At 43.2% G+C, this 24,394-nt stretch overlaps 1 protein-coding gene across 6 annotated transcripts; it reads right to left on the bottom strand.

The window, feature by feature from the left end:
- tbx1 (T-box transcription factor 1) lies at positions 1-23,807 on the bottom strand. 6 transcript variants are annotated; one of them, XM_052032164.1, is made up of 9 exons: positions 23,663-23,807; positions 17,999-18,232; positions 16,705-17,041; positions 11,350-11,451; positions 8,285-8,456; positions 8,034-8,189; positions 6,024-6,091; positions 5,757-5,872; positions 2-2,270 (listed from the first exon to the last, which is right to left on the bottom strand). In XM_052032164.1, exons 2-9 carry the CDS (start codon positions 18,177-18,179, stop codon positions 1,906-1,908), a joined length of 1,497 nt encoding a protein of 498 aa, XP_051888124.1. In that variant the 5' UTR covers positions 18,180-18,232; positions 23,663-23,807; the 3' UTR covers positions 2-1,905. The 6 variants fall into 6 exon arrangements, with proteins under 6 accessions (XP_051888129.1, XP_051888124.1, XP_051888126.1 ...); XM_052032166.1 differs by having other exon boundaries at positions 17,999-18,115; positions 23,663-23,801; XM_052032167.1 differs by lacking the exon at positions 23,663-23,807 and adding an exon at positions 22,202-22,242 and having other exon boundaries at positions 17,999-18,115.
- Positions 23,808-24,394: the final 587 nt, after the last annotated feature.

The following is a 24,394-nucleotide window of genomic DNA, read 5'->3' as shown; positions in this document are numbered from 1 at the left end:
TTAAAAAATACGAAAGCCATTTTACAACAAACATCGTGTTCACATTTAAACATTATTAACCACTAAAAAGTAACGGTTGCTAGCTAAATATACAATATCTACAGGTTAAATATCTACACGTATCTACATTATTCCTGCTCGTTGGTAGCATCGTTCACTCCTTCACAGAGTCCCTGTATTTATAATATAATCATATCAATCGTCCAAGTTACAAGGAATAATAAATACTAACTTCATTCCGCGATAAAATCAGCGTGACCAGACTTTGGCACTAATTTAAATTGCTAATATCCAACCTTTTGTGTTACCAAATAACAACACGGCGTTACAGAAAAATACCGACTAGATGGAGACATTTCTTGACTTTCCTCCTGTTTTAGAATACATGCAAAAAATAAGGCATCCTTTGAAAGATACCAGAATAGACAGAAAATACAAATGATTTAAAATCTGAACTTGGAAACAATGCCTTGAAACCTGGGTTAGAATTGTCTAACGCACCTGCCTCTATGTTGAGAGTAACACAAAATACATGTAAATATATCCATTTCCCAAATATAATATTTAGTTGCAATCTGCACACAAAACTAGAGAAATATATATATACATATATAGTTTTAAATTAGAATATTACAAATGCTTGGATCAGTAGGTAGCTTTATAGTTGCATTGCATATTATGTTGAAGCTAATATATCCATGTGTTCTGAAATGAGTTTTTTTCGTGGGATTTGGGCGCCGCTGACATTTCTTGCCCATCCCTAAAATATCCCTGTACTGACAAGCTGCCTGGGCCATTTCAGAGGGCAGTTAAGGAGTTAACCACGTTACTTCGGGACAGGGGTCACAAATAAACCAAACCAGTTGAGGACGGCAGCCTCCTTGCCTAAATGGATAGGACTTTTGTTTTAAAGATCATCCAAAGGTGGCATGGTCACCATTACCAGTATTTTCCATTCAAGAATGCATTTACTTTTTAGGTTCTTCAGCTGCCGTGTTGAGATTCGAACATGTCTATGCATGAAAGTTTAGGGCCTTGGATTACTACTCCAGTAACGCAACCGCTTTGCTACCCTGCCCCACAATACTGTAATACATGGACTGTGAATATGATGTACTGCGCTCGGTTTTATTTCTCTATATCAACAGGTATCAACACACATTCATGCGACTGTACTAACTTAATGATACAGCCATTGATAATGCACACTTTTTTGAAATGAAACGATGTTAAACTTTTGACTACGTGGCTAAGTTCGTGCCATCGTGAAATTGTCACCGCTGTCTCCATTCTAAATAATCTATGGCTTCTCTCAAAGCTGAAAGTGCAACTCGACACCTTTGCCGTTCACAGAAAATAAAATTAACCTCCAGTTGCCTGTGTACGCGTTTTCTCCACAGTTCTCAGTGCAGTCAGTTCGCTGAAGCCACTTGTCAACCAGCCACGTGGGACTAGGCCGCCCCGGGAGCCAATGGGATGCTAGAAGTAACCGGCACCATCTTCCAATTGGATAACCAGATCAGTCAATCTACCACGATGCACAAGTGATTGGTGAACCACTGTATCAAACAGTCAAAAAAATAAACCAACCAATCATACTCCAGAGTAAGAAAACTCTTGCTTTAGACCCGCCCACTTAAAATCCAATCACCGCCAACGCCCTCCACCTAGCTGCACTGTGATTGGTCAGTGGGCTATCAATCAACTTGACCCCGCAAAGTCATTCAATCTGAGCGTGTCCCAGTCTCACCAAGGTGGATTTTTTTTTCCTGAACTGCAAACCGTAGTAACAGTTCAATTAAAGAAACCAAACAGATATTTCCCCATTTTTGTGCATCTTCTTTAGTTTGCAGCACTAGTAGTTCCTTTTAAAAATTGTAAGTACATAGCAGAAAATCCTTGTGTCTATCTGTGCCCATAGTCATAGTTAGTGGGCGCAGTGCTCCCAGGGTACATGTTCGCAGCTGGGTTCATGTGGTGGTAACCGTGACTCGCTATACCAGGCAGCGGGTAGGGGCTCGGCCTGGGTTTGGCGCCGATATAGGTGTCATGGTATGAGCGGTACTTGTAGGTGTGGTGGAGGCTGTCCGGTGCTTGCGTGTGGGGGTCCAGTCGCAGTTCGTGAGGGGGGCTTGGGCGAGTGAGCGGATGGAGTCCACCGGGGAGAGCCGGACTCAGCACCCTGGACATGATCTGCTGCTGATGTGGATGTTCCGCGTGCATAGCTGTCCGGTTAGGGTCCCGGTCATAGTCGCTTCTGGTGTCCGCATCTACGGATACAACGCACCAAGGATAAGAACATAGAACATAGAACAGCACAGCACACCCCTGGAACAGACTCACGATGCTGTGCCCAACTAATTAAGCCAATAACACCCAATCCTTTCTGCCTACACAATACCCATATCCCCCCATTCTCTGCATATTCATGTGCCTACCTAAGAGACTCTTAGCTTCTATTGTATTTGCATCCACCACCACCCCGGCAGCCCGTTCCAAGCACCCACCACTCTCTGTGTAAAAAAAACTTGCCCCGCACATCTCCTTTGAACGTTCCCCCTCTCACCTTAAATCCATGCCCTCGAATGTTAGACATTTCGACCCTGGGGAAAAAGATACTGGCTGTCTACTCTATCTATGCCTCTCATAATTTTAATAATCTTCTCTTGGATTTATAAACCGCTATGTTAAAACTTCACTCACGGTACATCAACCTATCAAATCGCGAATGAAAGATGTTTGCGAGGGTAGAGATTAAACAGACGTTTTCAATTGAGAAGAAATCCAGAATTATTCTGAATAATTACAAGGTAATTACTGGTGACCGAAACAAGAAATTCACAATAAACAATTTTGCACTTGCTATCACGGAGAATGATTGAAGCATCATGTGGATGGCTGCATTTAGAGTGGCAACTGGGGGAGAAATTGATCAATAGATATGATGAAAGGGAAAGGATCAAGTGGAGCACAAACAGGTCGATGGGCCGAGTAGCCAGTTTCAGTGTTGTGTTCTATGTAACTTTATGCAACCTCTTCCTTTTCTGCTTGGAATAGCTTCTCCGCACTCCCCCAAAGTGACAGAAAATACACTCCTTACATAGGAATAAGTACAAACGGAATGGAACAGGCGGCGCTACATGACTCATGACTGCGACAGAGTACCGACTGCCTAACGTTTCTGCGATCAAGTGCAAACACTTTGTTATGTCTCCAAAACACCCGGGCGAACGTTCAGAGTGAAGCCGCCTGCAGGACCCAGTATAAAAGTGAATGCATTTTCTCAAAAGAAAAATACAAAGGTAGTTGTTGATAGGTCGAGGTTTGGGGGAATGGGACTTTGGGTTCCAACTCCGCGGTACGAACTCAGGCTATCATCCATTCCGGGGTTCAGACTGCAGGGTCCTCGACGTTCCCTGACACTGAATCTGGCTCATGCTGTTGGGCAATCTAAGGAGACGATGGACAAACAAATCCCATCCACGCCCCGTGCTCTAGCACAGTGGAATCATTTAGTTTTAATTCCTCTCAACGCGGGGAGCCGGGAGGACGGAAGGTTAAGGTACAATGCACAGGAATTCTCGCATCTGAGCACTGAACTACTTTCGGGAACGTTGATCCCTGGCAAAAGTTTCCGTTCTTGCATTTAGATCTGAGATAAAGAAAACACGGTAAACAGTTATACCATTAACATGGCCGCTATGTGAATTAAAATGTCCAGTGTCTGGAATGGGCTTCAGTCGCTCTATCCAATTGGTAAAGCAGAAGATTGAGAAAGTTATTGTTTTTAATTTAACGCTGTTCAGGACCTCAGTACATCCCAGCCAATGATGCACATTTGGGGTAAATTCGCTAGTGTTGGGAAACAAGGGAGCCAGTTCACACGCACAAAATCCCACAGATGATCTGCCTTTGTAACTGTAACCCTTAATTCTGCATTTTATTATCGTAGCATTTTATTCTGCATTCTGTTATCGTAACTGTAACACTTTATTTTGTTTTCTGTTATTGTTTTACCTTGTACAATTCACTGTGTAATGAATTGATTTGTACGAATGGTATGGAAGACAAGTTTTTCACTGTACCTCAGTACAAATGACAATAATAAACCAATTTACACATTATTCATGGGTGAACAAATATCTGCCAGGGCAGGTAGGAGAACTCATGCCGTGGGAGAAGATGGCATTTCCTCCAGCCACTTAGGCGGACACATCCCATGCGCCAGTTCATCACTTGCCCAGCAGAAGCCTGGATCTGTGCTCAGATCTCACGAACAGGGTTTGACTCAGAGGCGACAATCCCATTACTCACGTTGAGTAGCTTGCTTATTATACAGTATGAACAGTTTAATTTGGACAATGGGAAGGGAGCATGGAACACGGTTGATGTTGACATCAATGGAGTTTTTTATTTGATCGTGTGAAATACAGTTCTGGAAAGAGGAGTGTTGAAACTAATCCATAAACCCCGCGTCTTTGAATTGAAACCTAATCTTTCATTTCTAGTATCCAGCGCTTCGGAAACAATGATGTCAAAGTTATTCTCTCTATAATCCAGATGCGTCCTCTAAATACACACAGTTTGGAGAAGGGGAGAAGGCGCGTTTCTTCAAAATCAAGAGGGAAACGTTACATTTGATAAACTTTAAATGCAAAAGGTTCCCAGAAGACCAGAGAGGTTTTCCAGAGTTCTGGCCAACAGTCATCAGAGACAACGTTATAAAAATCACATTAAGGGCAATTCATCTTATGTACTATTAGTAGGAGATTGCTGTGTTCAAACTGGTCGCAGATTTATCTACACAACTGTACCTCAAAGCAAAATTAATTGGCTCTGCAGAGCGCTCTGGGATGTCCCTGGTACGTGGAGGACGTGTCCTGAATTTGTTACAGGAGAGTAACCATACGAAGAGGTTATCTAACCCCTGGAGTCTGTTTCACCATTCAGTGAGATCATTGCTAATCGGCGGCCTAACTCCATTTATTCGCCTTTCCCCTATATCATTTAATGCTGCAGATAAACAAAAGTCAATCAATCCGAGATGTAAGTTTAACAACTGGTCTCCCATTGGGCAGAAGGTACAAAAGCCTGAAAACATTTACCACCAGGCTCAAGGACAGCTTCTATCCCACTATTATAAGATTACTGAATGATCCCCTAGTACGATAAAATGGACTCTTGACCTCACAATCTACCTCGTTATGACCTTGCACCTTATTGTCTGCCTACACTGCACTTTCTCTGTAACTGTAACACTTTATTCTGCATTCTGTTATTGTTTTCCCTTGTACTACCTCAACGCACTGATGTGGTGAAATGATCTGTATGGATGGTATGCAAAACTAGGTTTTTCACTGTACCTCGGTACATGTGACAACAATAAACCAATTTACCAAAACATAATTGCCGTTTGAAGCGTTCCAAATTTCTATTAAACTGAGGGTGTAAAAATGTTTCCTAAATTCATTTTCGAAATCCCGGGCTCCGTTGTTTGGACTCTGCCGCCTCGTTTTGGGCTCTCCACAAGCGGTGAAAATTATTTCTACCTAGTTTACCAGTTTCTCTTAAAAGTTCCATCAGATCACCTCGATGTTTAAATTCCAGGGAGTACAATCCTAGTTTGTGTAACATTTATAAATGTTTCCAAGTAAATGTTAAAAGGCTGCACATAGTTGGATTGACTGGAAAAGCCACGACTCTTGGTGGTATTGGCTGTGCATTTGACACACGAGATGAGGGTAAGGTACTCATACCTTTATCACTGCCGTTCTGTTGCGGTGAAGACACCGGGTTCCGGTTTCTGGTGAAAGCGCTGATTAACTGTAAAGAGCCTGGTCTGTGATTCCTCGGCCTACAATATGGTACAAAACTGTTCATTCGAGAACATTTAGATCAAACCCTGTGAGTTTTGCTTGTTTTAAAAATGTTGAGCATGCAAAACAAATTTTTTAAATCACGAAACCCCTAACAAATCTAATCATGTTATCAAGTTGATTTCACCCGCCCCTTCCGTGACTCACCAGTCTTCCGGATCACAGTCTCTGAATCCTTTTGCAAATGGATTACTTGCGATTTTTAGTTGTGTTATCTGAGGGGATTAAGAACAAATACTGTACTTAACTTCAATCAGGCCTTGATTCAACGGTGGAATTCAATGTTGCACGCAATTTTAAGCAAAGGTTTGACATCCGTAATTTTTCGGTATAAATAAAGGCCCCCATCTTAAACATTTTAATGCAACATTGAAATATTTTAGTGGCATTTAATTAAATGCGTGTTCACTTGGAGTGAGTGACTTGATCGTTTTCCAGCGTGTTACAAACAAACCGTAAATAAACAGCTACTTTGGTATTGTTAAACGCCTTTGGAACAGGGTGGCGCTTTATAAATCTTGCTGATATATCTGAGTTTGTCACAGTCTATAAAATACAGGTTGCCAACATTCGGTCAGTTGCCGCTTTGTTCCTTGCGCGCACGGAAACACGCCAGAGAGGCAGATATCGCTGCTTTTAAACAAATGTAGAAGAAATTACATAATGATCGCTCCGCATATACAGCGTTGTCCTATACAGAAAGGATCAGGCGCGAAATGTTATATTGTTGTTAATTCATTGCTAAAATATGCCCCTGTAAATGTCCGGAATGGCTGTAAAGCAAACTTTAATCCGTTATTGACAGTTGCAGACGAAAAGGTCAACTGATGGAAGGCAGAAGGGTACGGCAGACAGACTCAGAACAGCTGTTCTCAGACATCAGGATCATGCCAAGAGTGTTACACATCGGTATTACATTAGAAAAAAAGAACCCCACAACTGAAACAGATTTACAGCCGCAGCCAGCAGTGAGAGATCTCTTCATATTTTGGTTCAATATTTCAGGGGTTGGCGAATGCATTGCCATTAAAAGTGGAAAACGGCTCAGTTGCTGCATTTGTAACTGAGACGTGCCACCTTTGATTGACACTTCTTGTTGGGATACTTGCTTTGGTTTTGTAAAAAAAAATACCGGAGCCTTGAATTTACACAGATAATTGCATCCCAGTGGGTTTTAGGAAGTTTTCTATAGTCATAATTGCAGGTCGGGAGTCCTTGAGCTAGTCGCATGGATTTAGATCTGAGATTCCTGAGCTATCAGGTTCCAGGCTGCAGTTTTGGGAATGAATTGAGCAGATGCCGTGGAATGAGGGTACGCTGCTCCCCTGATACTTTCCAAAACAGGCTTTAACTCTCAAACGGCAACCAGGAGCTCCCAGTTTAAAGCTGCCTTTTAAAAATCTGCTTCATGGCCGAGCTCCCTGTAATCAGGGTTCATGCATGCCAGGCAGAGATGTACAACAGATGACAATATGATTTAGCGCGAAGATCCGAAGGCATGACACTGTCGACACATTCACATACTTCAATTTTATATGCACGGCAATACAACACATGAATCCCCTTGTTTTAACTTTTTCCTATTGCTGCTTCGACACGCCTTGTGCCGATTCAATACATTTAAAGGGAACCATAAATTTAATTTCCCTCTCTGTCCATCTGAGTCCTTGTGGTTTGCAGATGAGCTTTGTGTCTTTAAGAACTTGCGAATAATCTACTTCAGTCAATTCACTGCAAATAGCGCATTGCTGTAAGATTACAGAGCGTTAATAAAATACAGGCACGCATTCTCTCTAATTGTTAGAAACGTTTATATAAACGACAACGTGCAAGAAGATCTTCTGTATTCCGTTCCACCCACAATATTTCAAAAGTGCTCAGTTAATTTTCAAATTTAATCGCTATTCAGAGCTTGCGAAGTATTTGGAGTCATTATTATTTAACAAGCTTACGCTTATCAATTTTGAGCACGCAGTTTAAGTGCGATAGACTGTGCCCAAATCCAGGCTTAAAGAGCAATAAATTAGTGATAGTTTCCAGATTGCTATCGATCATCCGCAGCTTTGAAGAATGAAGTCTGGCAAATCCCAGAGCCCAGAGTTACGGGGGCCGAGGATGATCCCATAATGAATTATAATAATCGCCAGATACACATACCCGGTGATTCTGATACGCTGTGACCGCTGTAAATCTGGTCTCCTCAAATAGAAACGTTTTAAAGTTCTCCTCGGCGTATTTCTCACTATCTTTCCTCGGGTCAACATAAACGACGTGAAACCGTGGCTGATATCTGTGCATTGAGTTTAGGATAATCTGCGTGAAGAGTAAAAAAAATAGATTATTCGAAAATCTATGCATCCCAAAAGAAACAATAATGAAAACCGGGCGTAAATCTTCAGCCTACTTACATGCCCGTTATCATCCAATAAATTATTGGTTAGTTTTAGCTTGTCAAAGGAGACAATTTGTTTCATCCACTGAGCGCCTTTGGCTGGGGAATCGGGATGATAATGCACTCTTCCCGGGGTCGCTGGGTCTGCTTTTCCGGCTACCAACCAGGAGGAACTGTGGAAGGCATACCTGAGGGGCGCAAGAGTGAATAAATCCGCATAGCAAATAAACAAAGAAGTCCGGGCTATTCATTTACTGATCCTAAAATATATAAAGTTCGCATTTCAACAACGACACGATAAACCGATTTATAAGGGTCACGGAATCTTTACTTATCATTAACGCCCCGGAAAAGTGAATTAAATTGTAAAAATGAACAACGCCGCTTTACACGATCCAGATCGTATGTCCTAGTCACAGAATTGAAGCGTTTCCGATGTAAAAGTGTAAATGTATGTACATAGAGGGTCATTGACTTGAAATGTTAACTGTTTCCCCCTCCACAGAATCTACCTGACCTGCTGAGTGGTTGGAGTATTTACTGTTATATAGTGTGCGTCTGTGTGTGTCTGTCTGTCTACTTTCGTTTATGTGTGTCTGTGGGTCTGCGTGTGTGTGTGTGCGAGTGTGTGTGTGAGCGTTCCTCTGAGTGTGTGTGCGTGTGCGTGTATTTACGGCACCGTTATTGAGATCAAATTGGAGGTGAAATTGGACAAACCGAGTTGGTTCAAAATCTTTTAGGAAGAAGAATCGGTTTATTCGTGAATAAAACAACAGAATCGGAAGAATGTAAAAGCCACGGCTAATCTGCATTGCTTAAACAAACAAACATCCCACGGTTTGATTGTGTGGCCACTATATCGCAGCTGCCCTTATCGCGCCCTTAGAAGAACAATCTCAACTCAAGTCGGTGTAGGAGCGTTCGATATCATTCCTCGGCCCAGCACAGACGATAAAAAGTCCTTTGAGTAGCCAGCCCTCTGTTCTGATTTCCCAAAGAAATATTTGGATGAAATATTTGGATTTATAAGCTGGACACAATGAGAAACTTTCAGCCTTTTTGCAATGGTCAGATTGTGTGTGTGTGTGTGTGTGTGTGTGTGTGTGTGTGTGTGTGTGTCTGTCTGTCTGTCTGTCTGTCCGCGTCTGTCTGTGTGTGTGTGTGTGTGTCTGTCTGTCTGTCTGTCTGTCCGCGTCTGTCTGTGTGTGTGTGTGTGTGCGTGTGTGTGTGTGTGTGTGTGTGTGTGTGTCTGTCTGTCTGTCCGCGTCTGTCTGTGTGTGTGTGTGTGTGTCTGTCTGTCTGTCCGCGTCTGTCTGTCTGTGTGTGTGTTTGTATGCGTGTGTGTACGTGTGTGCGTGCGTGTATGTATTTGCGTGCGTGTGTGTGTGCGTGCGTGTGTTTGTGTGTGTGTGTACGTCACTTGCACCTTTCAAAACCGCTTCAATATTATGAGTGGTGCCAGAGTGTTAGTTGGAAAGATTGGCCTTCCTTCAAACAGTTCAAAGCATAAACTATTATTTGTAAATTAGACAAGGGGGTTGGAAGAAGGGGCAGAGAGCTTTGTAACCTTGTGAGGGAAAGTTGCGTAGTTCTCAACAAGCGTGTATTTAAGGTAAAATCAGAGCAAATACGTTAATGGAAGACAAAAGCTTCGCACCTCCTTTCGTGTTCTGGAACAAGATGTACCAGGGCTTAGCATGTGAACGGGGAGGAAGTAGGATTTCTCTGGACGAAGAGTCTAGAATTACAGGCATCGTCTCAGGATAAGGAATGGGTCATTTAGGACTGGGATGAGAATACATTTCTTGTCCATCCTTGGAATTTCCTGTCCCGGGGAGCCCGGGAATGATCTCCTTGTTGATTACAAACTCGGAGATTGGAGCACAGATTTGGACTCAGGGTTTCAGAGGATAGGCGGGAGGGGGAAGCTGAGGCGACTCAGCCCTGACGGCTCTTGTTCCCCTTCCTCGTTTCCCTTCGCAGGGACTAATATGGGTGCTGAGCATTTTGAAAGATAACGTCTAAACCACATATGACCAGAAAAACACATTCCTAACTTCATATTAAAACATTGTTCAGGAGGGTAGGTTCCACTTAGGGCCAAGGACGTGTTTCATCTACTTTATGGAAGGTCGGTAGTCGATGGAGTGTAGTGGAAAGCTTTATTTTAACAGCGGTCTGTTGATTATTTTGCGTTGAAACCTCGTAATAGACTTTTAGATGGATAAACCAACAAACTCTCTTTGCTCCGTGTTGATTCTTTTAACTTTTCTTTTACGATGTTCAAAACCATTTCCAACAGATTTCGGTCCTGGGTGACAATTATTCCGTTTGAATAATCTGCTTGAAGTTACAGATCATTACTAAAAGCGTGCCCTCTACGACGCACCTTGCTTAATCTACGCAAATACCCGTTCATGTAAATCAGTTGCCCCCTTCAATATTTAACACAGTTATTTTGGCTGAACTGCCCCACCAGCGGATTTGGGTTTGGTTACAAGATAGACCAAGAAAAATGCGATTTTAGATTAACCACAACAATAAAACATCTTCTTGAGAGGCAAATTGATAGTGTTAAGTGCTGCACTCATGGTACATTATGGCAAGAAATTATCTAAATGGAACAACATGCTTCTGGGTATGAATAATCTTAGATAAGGGAGACAAAACCAAAGTTCATTGACAATGTCACCACAAGCTGCAGTCTCTAAGACGTAAGACTCTACCTTATAACCTGTATATCTAGGCTCATACTGGTTTAGCGTCACTTGAATTTAGATCGAAGCGATAACAATGTAATTCGCTGCGTAACTGTTAAAAATACATTTTATGAGAGGGTTATGAGGTGGTAGAGAGGGTGCTAAGGTGGTGTGGTTGGGCCAATATATCGTGCAGAACATATGAGATGTGTCGGATTGTGCTGGAGGGACATGGACGCTGGCTATTTTTATCTCAAACTGTTGTTACCCTGAGGAAATGTCCATCTAAAACCGCTTCACCGCCTTTGCTAAAAGCATTTCGCGTTTCTGTCCTTTTATCGTCTCTCTAAATAAAACGTTGACAAAGTTTGATTTTACTTGCCGGTATCTTTTATCGTCGACCGGCACAAAATCCATGAGCAGCATGTAGTCAGCCATGGGATCCATGCCAAAAAGCTTCACTTGAAAAGTCGGGAACATTCTCCTGTGGACGGGGAAAAGGAGCGAGTCGGTTAAACCACAGCGTCAATCATTGCGGAAGGTCATTTAACTCGGTATAACCCAACTCGCCGACATTCGGCGGGTCACAGGGAGCAACTTCACCCTCATTCTCCCTGGTACAGACATCCCTTTCCGCCAGATTCCTGGCAGATATTTCTACAACTTGTGGCACAAATCGTTGTCTTTAATTATTCGATTAACACCCGATACAATGCATTGTACGAATAACGGCCTCTTCGGGATCTGACTTCAGCCGGATTCAGGGCGAAACACATTCATCGGCACATTGACGGAATAATGTCCCAATAACGTACATAATAATCTGGCCCTCCAGAATGAGCCAACGATAGGACCAACAGGAGGGGCGTCTCACTATAAAATCCTGCAGCCCCCATCTCCCTCCAAAGTTAACGTAACAAAATGGCTCAATAAAGAACGATCATAATACTTATTATTATGCGCCTTCCTAAGAAAAATGTAGGAAGGTTTGTGGACATCAAACACTTCGCAGATTAAAATATACTTAATGCAGAAACGAGCAGGACTTAATTCGAATTCCGTTATAAAGATTTAACACACATTTGACCGTGGTTGTCTGTTATTTTAATGTGGGAGAACTAAATAATTCTATAATAAACAGTGAAGACGAAACAGGAGGTTCAATAAAATGACCCGGGCAGGTGAATAATTGAAAATGAGAGACTGCAACGCCGATTATTGCAACACAATATTAAATGAATAATGAATGCCCCTGTTTAGATTCAACGTTCGGTCAGTTACCTGCAGGAATAATTTAAGGGTTTTCTATTTTGGCCTGCGGTTTAGATGCAAACAAAATATATCTACACAAAATGAATGGCTGCTGTCGGCTAGTTATCTGGAGGTTCTGCTGAAGTTTTGACATCACCTGATCCTGCACCAAACCATGATTCTAAAGTAGTTCTCTGCCTTAGGAACAGAACCGCATTAACGACGTGCCCGGGGTTGTGACTGCGCGTGTAAAGGCGAGCGTGCGCGTGTGATTATGTCTCCATGTGCAAGAGGGGAAATCTGTGTGCAAATGTATGCATGCATGGGAATGTTTGCGTGCAAGTGTGTGCGTATGAGAGAGACTCTTTGTATATATGTGTATGTGTTAAGGTGCATGTGTGAGACACAATATGAATATGTGAGTATGTTTAAGGGAGAGAAAGTGTGTGTGCGGCAGATCAAGTGTTTTCTTAAATTCCCACCTCGGCTAAAACACGAATTTATGATAACTCGACCTTAACTCTTTCAAATGCCTCGGAGGAACATTTATATCTGGTCAGCAACGAGGGGGATTTCAGACCGCGGCCACATTGGGATCGTGAGATCTTGAGCTATCAGCGTGAGGTTCTGCATTTTATTTTTACACAGCTAAATTAAAAAAAATATTCGCCCATTTAATTGAAGAAAACGAAATGCATATTTTCCAGGGGAAAAATGTGTTCCTATTAAACGGAAAGATAGTACGTGATAATGTGGGATTCGCCGAGATGGCCTGTATTTCTTTAGCTGTAACATTCCGCGCGTTAATTTTCCGCCTGGGTTACATGTAAGGACACCTTTTAAGGTCTCCAATTCTGGCGAAGGTTATATTATCTGAAATCAGTCACTTGTGGCGTTTGATGACCCTTTCCTTGTTTCTTGCTAAACATCGTGGTGGCCACACACTGGGTCGGAGCGGACAACGTCCTCTCCCGAACTTTGTGAGGGCTGGTGATGGATTAAAACCGTTCACTGAAGTTTGATATTTGACTCGAATTTAGTTGTGAGTTATACACATTGCTCCAATCTTGCTCAATCGTTTTGGAAATTGCAACAGACAATATCACGGTGTTTACTACAGACACAAGTTATGGTACAAAAGATCCCAACTCGACCTCCTCTCTCCTTGCCTAGTTGGTAGTGATCCTCCAGTACAGTTTAAAAATGCCCCGGTATTTATATCTAGACAAACCTCATTAATCTCGTCGAGTTTACACACTACACTCCTCCTGCATGAGCCTTTCTCTGGAACAATTTATTCCTGCACATTCATTATTACTTTTTGCTTTAGTAGAAGCAGACTTCAAAGTGAAAACCAGTTTCTTTTTTTCTCTCTTTCTCCCCCTCCCACAAGACACACACACAACACATACACACACACATACACACATACACGCACATGCACACACACATACATACAGACACACACACATACATACACACAGACAGACACATACACGCATACATACACAGACACACAGACACACACACACACACAGACACACACAGACACACACACACACACATACACACGCTCAGATACACAACCTACACAAGACTAGCTTCAGAATTCGGTTACCTTTACTGTTTTCATTACAACCCGAGACCTATGTTCACCAATGAAAGAAGGACAAATATCTTTGTACGGCTTTGCAGATGAGATTGACAATAAACATCCTCTTTACACTTTTTAAAATCACTGTGGGAAATGAGATTATTTAGAATTAGCCTGTGACTTTTCTGAATCTATTGGTTTAAAATTGTACATGTTCGAGATTTCAGTCAGGTATACATAGGACTGATGTGTTTGCCTTTTTTATTTCACATGTCTTGTCAAATGAAACTTGCAGCTAACGTGCCACAGAGAAAGTAAACTTGGCTCCCGGTTCACCGTTTTCAAGAACTAGGTGAAAAGCCCTGTGACTTTTAAATGGTCTCATATGTTGAAACCATACGCGCAATTCATATGTATGTGCGGTCGTGCGCACACGCGTGCACACACACATACACATATGCTCACACACACACACCCCACATATGTAAATGGGAGTGATAGAATCCTATGTTCACACATAAAATGTAATGTGTACGTGTATTGGATTACGGTCATGCTGAACCCAATTTAATGTTTTAAACCACGTTTTAGTCTCACTTTCAGGTTGATTTTACATGGCATTTCAAACTGGCTCAAAGCAGAGAGATAATTGGGAAGCGGGTCAGTTACCTTATTAACCAACCCTTAAAACGGTATTAAAAATTCAAGGTCCTTTCCCCCATCACGGGAACAGTGAAGAATTGTATTTTGAGATTTCTTTAAAACTGAAAGTACTACCAGTGGCCGGAACTAAACACAGAAAGCGGAATTTTAACATCTCATTGTCCGTCCTATCCACGGTCAGCGGCCGAATCATTTCAAAACAAACTCACACTCTCCGATTCCTTCAAATGCCATTTTGCATTCTGTTTGGAAGGAACGAGTGGAGCTGGGCGAGGAAGGCTCTGAGGGTGGGTTGTGGACAGAACGACCAGCAACAACTGTCAGGGTGTACATTTCTAATTCGTTAAAAAAACTTAAACGGACGAGGCCGATGTTGTGTCAGGTTCAATGTAAGCTATATTAAAAAAAATCAAACAGTCGGCATCTGCATTACTTTTTTGCTCATTAAACAGCCACGATGGTTTGACTCCGTGCCATGGTAGTGATTGTTGTTATGGCATACAGCTCAAAGTACAAAAGCAGAACAAACCCACACACATCCACATTTACTAAAAGCTTATACAGGGTAAGTTAAAGAGAAAGCGCAGCCCCGGAGAATAGTTAGATTCCTCTACAGTTCGAGTAAGATTTAATATCAATTCAGTATTAATCTTTACAACTCTTGAAACCGCCATTTTCTGCCGACCAAATGGACAAGACGAGGCCGGCGAAATAAGGACAGAATTCTCCACTCAGCTGCTGCTGGGCTCGGGTGAAAAATAATGTATTTTACCCGGTTCAGATTGTTCTGGGCTGTGCGCCGCTTTAGTTTTGACACTTTTGTACATGACTGAAGGTGTTCATCTTTTAGTGTCTGTGGCATTGGATTCAGATTCACGGCCTGTTGTTTATAAACTTACTCTAAACCGAAGTTATAAAAAGGTCTACCAACGCCTAAGACTTTATTTTGATTTGCTAAATTGAAACACACGATTATTTATTTTTTAATGTAGCACGATCTCATCCTCTAGGGAAACTTTTGTTATTAAATTTAGTTTTCTGGTGTCCTGTCTACTGCTTTCTGCCGTCGTAAAATTAATTTCTTTCCTTCAATATAGAACTCTCCGTTTCTCTGTCTGTCTACACGACGAATATTTACTGTTTCGGAAACTATCAACATCGGCAAGTTTTAAAGATCAGCAGATTATGTGCAGGGATCGACAAAGGTTTAGCTTGTTCGGAGTATTATAAACATCTTGCAGAACCGCATTTTCCACAGACATTTTTAATGCGAATACCACAACATTCTTTCGCCCCGTGTTCCGTTCCCTGACCCACTGCAGGATCGCGGTAGACGAGGAATGTTGGGGGAGTTAGTGGTCTGAATTGGTGAATTCAGACCCTGAACTCGGTTCGTATGTTTGCCGAATTTATCTACCCGAATGCCGATGGCGCTCTCCAACAATGGGAGACACGGGTCGGGCGCGGAACAGCGCAATGCCCCGCTGTTATCTGCCTTCAGGATCTCCCAGGTGGGAGCTATCGCTGGCGTGACAGCCTCTCTTGAACAGAGAAGGGTTAAAGAGAGGGACAGGAGAAAATAAAAAGCCCGTACCTGGCCATCTGATTAAGTGAAAGAGGGCTACTTTCTAACCGACCTCCTGCTCAGAGTTCACCGCGAGGTAATCAGTCACTCGGATACCTCTCTGGCACCGGTCTTCATACGTAAAATTATTAATCAGCCGGGGCAGGGTGTCAGTAATGCAACGAGCGAAATCTTATAGTTTAACTGTGTTCATTTTGCACTTCGATTCAGTCGCATTTAAACCCATTCCCACTACTTAACGCGCAAAGCGAGGCCCGGGTCTAATTTAGAACTTCAAAATTAACACCGCCGCGACTTCAATAAGCAGGCGCCGGGAACCGAATGGAGGTTGGCAAATGAGTTTAACGGAAGGGAACCCATCAACGATCCTGTGTTAAGAGCTTAAAATAACGCGCTGGACTTTTAACCTGACGGGATCACCAATGAAATGTATCCAGGCGAACCATTAATAACTTTGCAGAAGTTATAATTGTACAGGCTAAATCTAAACTTCATACACAGAGAGAGAAAAAGGTTTTCTAAATAAAGATGGGAACTTTCCCGCAGGTTACGTTCGGCAGAGAAAGATTTGCACTGGGAAATGGGGAAGGAACTGAACACAATGTGAAATATGGCGGCTGTGGGTTCAATAAAAGTTGCCTTACCTTCCCGCTTTGGTGACAATCATTTCGGTCCCGAGTTGGTTAAACTCATCCCACAGCGCTTTCATCTCCAGTTGTACCGTGATGTTGATCACCTTCGGGTTCTTCTTGACCGGTGCTTTGCCCGGCGCGGCGACGGATCCGCAGTTGGATGGGCCGGTGTCCGCCTCTGAGGACGTCGCCGAACCACTGTTCCCAAAACTGCTGTAGCTGCTGTGCTGTGCGGCCGGGCACGGCTCGTAGTGTGCTTCCTGGGTGTAGGCGCCGGGGTCCCCGGGTGAAGGGGAGAGGTGATAACCGCCCGACGAGTTGAGACTACTAATGCTGTTGGCAGTAAAAGCTGCGACATCACAAAAATGGGAGAGTTGCGTTAGCCAAGGGCTGGAGATGGCCGATATCATTTCCCGAGTTATTCCTCGCTCTCCCGGGCGCTTTGAGAAAACAAATCAGTTCTTCGCTTTTCTGTTTTTCCCTGCTGCTCCCTCTCCGAGTTTCTCCTGCAGTCCGAGAGCTCAGCTGGCTGGCTCTGTGCAGCGCGGCGCGCTATTACACTGTGCTATACAGCTCTTCCCGGGAGCTCTTATGTTAAGCGGAGTGCATACTTCGCCATGGAACCGGCTCACCCCCACCCCCCCCCCCCACCTACTTAGATAAAGACCACAGGTAATGTGGGTTTCCTCGCTCTGGGACGTGGCCCTGACGGTCTGATTGACAAAGCAACGAGCTTTAATGCTCTCTCTCTGACACCCATGACTTAAAGTGGGGGTGGGGTTGGTGGTCGGGAGGGAGGGGGGCGTTGGTGGTAGTGGACTTCTCACACACACACACACACACACACACACACACACACACACACACACACACACACACACACACACACACACACACACACACCAGTTAAACAATGGAGACTCAGTTTGCATTAGAACCCCGTTCAGACGGCAACAAACACTCTCAATGTATAAATGATAATGTGTTGCCTATCAGAATAACTCGCAAACTGAAACCCACCAGACGTTTGAAAGGAGTCTGCTTACTTGTATTTTTGAAGGGGAGGGCGAATTAAAACAGTGAAATAAAATGTCACACAGCAAATGCTATTTTCATGCCGACTAATCGATGACACAGAATTCGAGCACGTTGATTACTGCAGCCCCAAGTGTGCGAGGCGAACTCGTCTGTAAATTACGCAATCGGGCCAAGAGACTCGTGCGAGTGGGATTCTCGGGAACACAGGTTTCTTGCACTCGAGTCGATTTTGTTTTAATGGGAGACAGACACACCGGCAGTCACTTACCTTCCATGTCTCTTGTTACGGTGCTAAAATGCATCCTACTGCACGTTAGGCCGAGCTCGAAGTGTTTGCCGAGGGCAATACTTTGCAGAATCGCTTCGTTTCCTGGTTGCTCGGCCGCTGAAATTAGAGAGGCAATTCTGAAAGCAGTCGCCTTGGGAGAGAGAGCGTTGCGTTCGTCCATAGGAGAAGAGTTCTAACAGCGCTGGAATTTCCCCCTTCCCTTCCTCTACTCCCCTAGAACAGAACGGACCCGAGTTTAATTTTGTTTCAGCCACGAACCTCGCAGCTTTTCAGAAACTTTCCTCTGCTGGTTTTTGTTTTACAAGGTGTGGGGCCTCCGGGTATTCGATGCGCTAATGTTTTGCATTTTGTCCAGTTAGTCTCTCTCTCTCTCTCTCGCGGGAGGGGTCTCCGTTATTAGCTCCAATTTGTTGGCCGATTCATCGAAAAGATGCCTTCATTATTTTTTGCGGGGAGAGGGGAGAATGAGTGTGTTTTAGCAGCCCCATCCCGTTGGTTTGTCCACCCACCCCCTCCCTCTAGGGCTCCCCCATTCACAGTGGCCCTGGTGATGTCACATGAAGCTGGCAAAGCGAAATGACCCAGCTACTGGAAGCAAAATGTCAAAACTGACGGCTCCCTCCCGCCTTCTCCACCCACGCCGTGCCCTGCTGCAAATGTGCCTCACATGTGATCTTTAATTTGAGCAGGGTCCTGTCAATCAGAGGGGGAACAGTTTGGATCCAGCCCGGAGACAGCGAGCGAGCGAGAGAATTTGCGTCACTGCGGATGTCCGGCGAGCCGACTTCATTGAATCTGCTGATCCGATGCTAAACTTAAATAATTCGTAATGTTTAACGGGCAAGGATATAAGAATAGAGGGCAAGTTAGTCGAGCGATAATCAAAACCGCTCCTCTGTACACGTGAGCTCGTTTTAAAATTCACATATTTACAACTGCATTCCAACCAGTACAGATTGATGTGGAACATTGTAACCGGCACAGACAGAGAGTGGTGTAGAACACTGTAACCAGTAGACACACTAACTGTGTAGAACACTGTAACCAGAACATACACTTACTGCGTAGAACACTGTAACCAGTACATACACTAACTGTGTAGAACACTTTAACCAGTACATACACTATGTAGAACACTGTAACCTGTACATACACCAACTGTGTAGAACACTGTAACCAGTAAACACACTGTGTAGAACACTGTAACCTGTACATACACTATTTGTGTAGAACACTGTAACCAGAACATATACTAACTGTGTAGAACATTGTAACCTGTACATCGACTAAATGTGTAGAACACTGTAACCATTACATACACCAACTGCATAGAACACTGTAACCAGTACATACACTATATGTGTAAAACACTGTAACCAGTAGACACACTAACTGTGTAGAACACTGTAACCAGTACATACACTAACAGCATAGAACATTGTAACCTGTACATGCACTAACTGCGTAGAACACTGTAACCAGTACATACACTAACTGTGTAGATCACCATAACCTGTACATACACTAACTGTGTAGAACACTAACCAATGTATACACTAACAGTGTTGAACACTGTAACTAGTACATACACTAACTGTGTAGAATACTGTAACCTGTACATACACTAACTATGTAGAACACTCTAACCTGTACATACAGCAACTGTGAAGAACACTGTAACCAGTATATACACTAACTATGTCGAACACTGTAACCAGTACATACACTTACTGTGTAGAACACTGTAACCTGTACATACACTATTTGTGTAGAACACTGTAACCTGTGCATGCACTGTGTAGAACACTGTAACCAGTACATATACTAACTGTGTAGAACACTGTAATCTGTACATACACTAAATGTGCAGAACACTGTAACCTGTACATACACCTACTCTGTAGAACACTGCAGCCAATACATAAACTTACTGTGTTAAGTACTGTAATCAGTACCTACACATACTGGTGTGGAGCACTATAACTAGTATATAATCTTACTAGCGTCGAACACTACAAATACTACATGCATTTGCCTGTGTGGAGCACTATACAGTACGTATATGTGTGTGTGTGTGTGTGTGTATGTATTTATGTGTGTATATATATATCTCTGTCTATATATAGTTCTGTATATATAATACTATATATAGTACGTACACTTACGCAGAACATTGTAACTAACACATACATTTATTCTTTCATACCAATCCATTCCCCAATAAGAAATCCGTTAATAGGTCATTGTGAGTCCATCTCCCCTGAATTCCTATTTAAGCAAAGTAATAAAACTGCCCAAATCCGACATGTTTTTCACACAGCCCTGGCTCGGGCGATTCCTGGTGGGAGTTTCGACTCACGCTGAGTTGTAGAGATAAACAAGGTCGGCATGCAATCGGTGGTACCGAAGGAGGGCGCATACCAGGAATGGTCCCAGATCCTGCCTGTTACCCCGATCTCCACCCATCCCCTCCCCTAATGCAGTCTCAAGGATCTGAATTCAGCTCAGTGTTGGAGATTTTTGGCCCTATTTAAAATTGCCTTCTATTTCCCTTTGCCTATAGCGTTATGACCATGTGTACAACGGACAGCAATAGATCGCCTCTCAGTTTAAATAGAGGGTCTCTCAGTTTAAATAGCAGAGCTGAGAGATTTCACACCCTCGACCTCCTGGTGTTTACTCTCTTTCGCCATTTCCACTGTTTACACTGACTCAGTGGGCGAATTTCAATCCACATTCCCGTTCCATTAACAAGTTAACACGATCTAAAAATATCGATAAACGTTAGCTTTGATACTTATTAAGCATTTGGCCTGTAAATGGGGGTCGTGTTTGATCTGGAAATGTATATAAAAATAATTTTTCAGCTTTGTCCGAAAGATAGCGACCACTTCAAGTTCTATAATGCTCCCGTCATTTACTTTTGGAGAGCGGGCAGGACTCGTTACTGGACTCATCATACAGAAGAGAGGACGGAGAAATCGTCCTGAATTTGAGGATATGTTCTAAGCTTTCAGTCAGAATAAAATGACTCATTTAAATTTGTATTTAGGAGGCGCTTTTTTGTCCTTGAGTTTTGCATTATACAAATGTAGCCAGTTGCCTATCAAGAGCTAGACTGCTGTCTGGCCGTATCAAGATGACTTTATTTAATAGAGATCTTAATGCTTATAAAGTTTTGTAACCACGTTTATTTTAATTTATATATTTTCAGAAAAAGAGATCGTAATCATTTTAAGCATAGATTAGAGTATTAAACATGTCCAGCTCTCGGCTGCTGTTGTAGTGTGCTCGACAGTTACTACGGACTGGGACATTGAGTCTGCGGTTGCAATGGTTTAAAAGGACGGCAGATGATTTCCTTCCATGGTCGAAAATCTCCGTGTCACCGGATTCTCGTTGTCCTGGGTCTGGAAGCAGGGAATAAAGTTGATATACTTTCAGGTCGGCTTCTGAAGGGGGGGGGGGGGTCAGGGCGGGTGGAATAAAATTACGGCTCTCTCTCTGCCCATTATAACATCATGGGGATTTATTCTGATTTAAAAGGAAATTAAATCCGCACTTTTTTGCTCCTTAAAGTAGCTGAAAGCAAAACTCCACAGATAAGAAAGACAAGGTGATTCATGTTCTGTCTGTCTAATGTACGAGCCAAGGCCGACGCTTTTAATCATTGCCGTGTCGGAAGTGTCATTTTTTCTCCGACTCTGCAGGCGTTAAAAGATAAAATGCATCGCCTGGGTAAAGAGGAGCTGTTTAACCAGTCTTTTTGCTGGATTACCCCAGGGAACTCCGACCGGTTAGAGAGCTGCCACAGGTTGGGGCCGGATGGCCAAAAATCCGAATCGACAAGTACACATGGTCAGGGACTAGACACAATAAAGGGTGCATTTAAAATTTACAGTCACCCTGCACTTCTGACTAGTTTTAATTCTTTTTGTGCTTACTCTCTGCGCTCAATCTTTTTCTGTACAGAGTGATTTGGTGACCGAGGATCTCCCGAGGAAACTCCATGCAAAAACAAAAGACAAGGTCTTTAAATACAAGCTCTCTCTTTGGCAATCTCTTTTAGAAGAGAATACTGTGAAATATATTCTAACACCGCCTCAATGCACGGAAATGATTATTAATGAGACCCTTAATTCAGACACAGTTGCCTTGCTGAAAGCAATAAGCGTTACTTACATTGCAATTGGAGATCTATAAATAGTTCTGCTGGGACAGATTTTGTTCCAATCTCTCCTGTTCAATGTTTGCACTCCAAGTATCCTTAAAGTGTTGCATCTGCAGACTATGCGTTCGCCTCCGGTGACGCATTAATTTTAGCTTCAGCGCAACGTTTGAACTGACCCATTAACGATCAGTTTAATGGTATTGTGGGTTACAGTCTAATTCTTACACTTTCCCACTATAACGCAAAATAAGCTAATGTTGCAGAAGTAACGCACTAAAAAGACACTTAATGTGTATTCTGAAGTTTAAATTTAAGGTCCATTATTAAGCTGCTATTGAGATTCTAAGTGCATTATACGTTAACGCGACATTGTTAAACGCGTGGCCTTCCTTCACAGCGTATATCCAATCTGTCTAAATTTGCCTTAATGTGAACCCTGTTCTGTCTCCAAACGCATACACCGAATGGAACTCCCAATGTTGACACGGGGCCTTTATAGATGAATTCTTTAAACTGAAAGCCGAGCTTGATTAATGGGCCAATGTCTTTTTTTAAAAAAACATTACCTTGTTGGAACCGGGAGCTCTCTAATAAAGTGAGGCCTTATTGTGAAAAGTGACTGTGGGGCGTTCATTTATAACGGAGGAGATTTGCCCAAATTATTGAGGGGCGGGGAGGTGGAGAACTGCCGTTGGGACGCTGGGATTATTTCTCCGAATTTTGTTATCGTTCTAATGCAGTTTGTGGGGGTCTTTAATAGAACTATCCCTCAGTTAAAACTCCACTCTCAGAGGTTTGCTCTCAGCCTACTCGCGTCAGGAATACGCAGAACGGTCTGGTCAAGCCTATACTGGCTTTTTAACGAATATCTGTCAAATCGGCAATTCACTGACAACCCCTCGCAGGCTCGCCGCTCTGCCTGACTCAATTGCCGTTCAAAAAAGTGGTGCAGAGATTTTTAAGGTTTACATTCAAACTCACAGGCAAGTCTGAGCACAAATTGGAATCGCCAATTCTACCTCTCTTGTAAATACGCGCAGAAATTTAGCTCGACCCCTTAATGAACTTCAAATGCAAATGAAAGTGAGTCACCGTGGACGATAACCAGGGGGTTAGTTTAACTCCGGGCTTGCCCGTGGTTGCTATGTATTGAAACACAGGGAGTGCCAACTTGACCGAGTGTTGAGTGACTGCGTGTTCCAAGTCGGCGTGTGATCTCCGATCGCTTACAGTCACCTACTTCCCTTAGCCCCGAACCACCTCGCCCTAGCCCGCCACAACCCTACCCAACAACGTTTGATCGTTTCAGGTTGGACTGATTTCTCGCGCCATCCTTTCGGATCGAACAGCCGCAATCTACCGGGCAGTATATCAGAGCAACAGGATTTAAATAATGTCAGGAGATACCCAACTGCTTTGTAATTTCAGCACGAGCTTAGACAAGAGGAAAATTCACCGAATGTGATACTTACGTGAATGGTTAAGAACTGGACATGTGCTTTCCGCATGTAAAGTTTATGAAAAGGATCCCTTTTGCTTTCAGTGAACATATGACTGATTACCAGTGTCAACCTCTTTCTGTTTTCACGCCATTTCGGGACGTTTCTTCAAGTTCTGCAAGTTCTCCGGGTAGGATCTCCCAGCTGTAAATTCAGATGTGGACTGCGGACCATGTTACGCCCACTCCTCCCTCCCCGCCCCCTCTCTCTCTCACACACTGACACCTCACTCGAAGTGCAGAGAGGGAATTAAACGTCCAGTTCAGGGACGTTAGTATTTCCCTTCTTCTTCTCTGGCGACATGTCCGTGGGCACCAACTCTCTAGGTTAAATAAAAAGTGAAAGCTTGCATTACTGTCCTGAGGATTGCTGTTAACTTTGACGCGGTGACTGGGACAATCTTAACTCCAGATAACAGACATGAAAATAGGCAAATGTTTGCAATTTGTCCTCCCCCTCCCCTCTCCTCCCCTCCCCCTCCCCCCTCACTCTCCAGGTTTTGCAGGTACCTTTCTGCCCGCGTTCCTTTGCCGCTGGGTGCCCGTGCTAAGTGTTTGAGTTTACCTTGATCACAGTCGCCGTAACATTTTACGGCCTAATTGTTATATCTACCCTCTCCTGTCAAGGACAGTCAGTCCCCCCCCCCATCTCTTAGGGAACCCCAATGTACATATAGGCGGCTGACTATAGATAAAACAATCGTGA

This window comes from Pristis pectinata, chromosome 17 (genome assembly GCF_009764475.1).
Source record: "Pristis pectinata isolate sPriPec2 chromosome 17, sPriPec2.1.pri, whole genome shotgun sequence".
Classification (NCBI taxonomy): Eukaryota; Metazoa; Chordata; class Chondrichthyes; order Rhinopristiformes; family Pristidae; genus Pristis; species Pristis pectinata.
The sequence above is the reverse complement of the archived record's forward strand: the minus strand, read 5'-3'. Positions and strand labels throughout refer to the sequence as shown.

Bases quoted from the DNA above. Each gene is read 5' to 3' on its own strand.
- tbx1 (XM_052032169.1), bottom strand. From the start codon at position 18,179: ATGGACGAACGCAACGCTCTCTCTCCCAAGGCGACTGCTTTCAGAATT. The intron at 11,452-16,704 runs GTAAGGCAACTT...CCCCGTCCACAG, and splicing joins ATTGTCACCAAAGCGGGAAG to GAGAATGTTCCCGACTTTTC. The intron at 2,271-5,756 runs GTATGAGTACCT...TTGTATCCGTAG, and splicing joins ACAGAACGGCAGTGATAAAG to ATGCGGACACCAGAAGCGAC.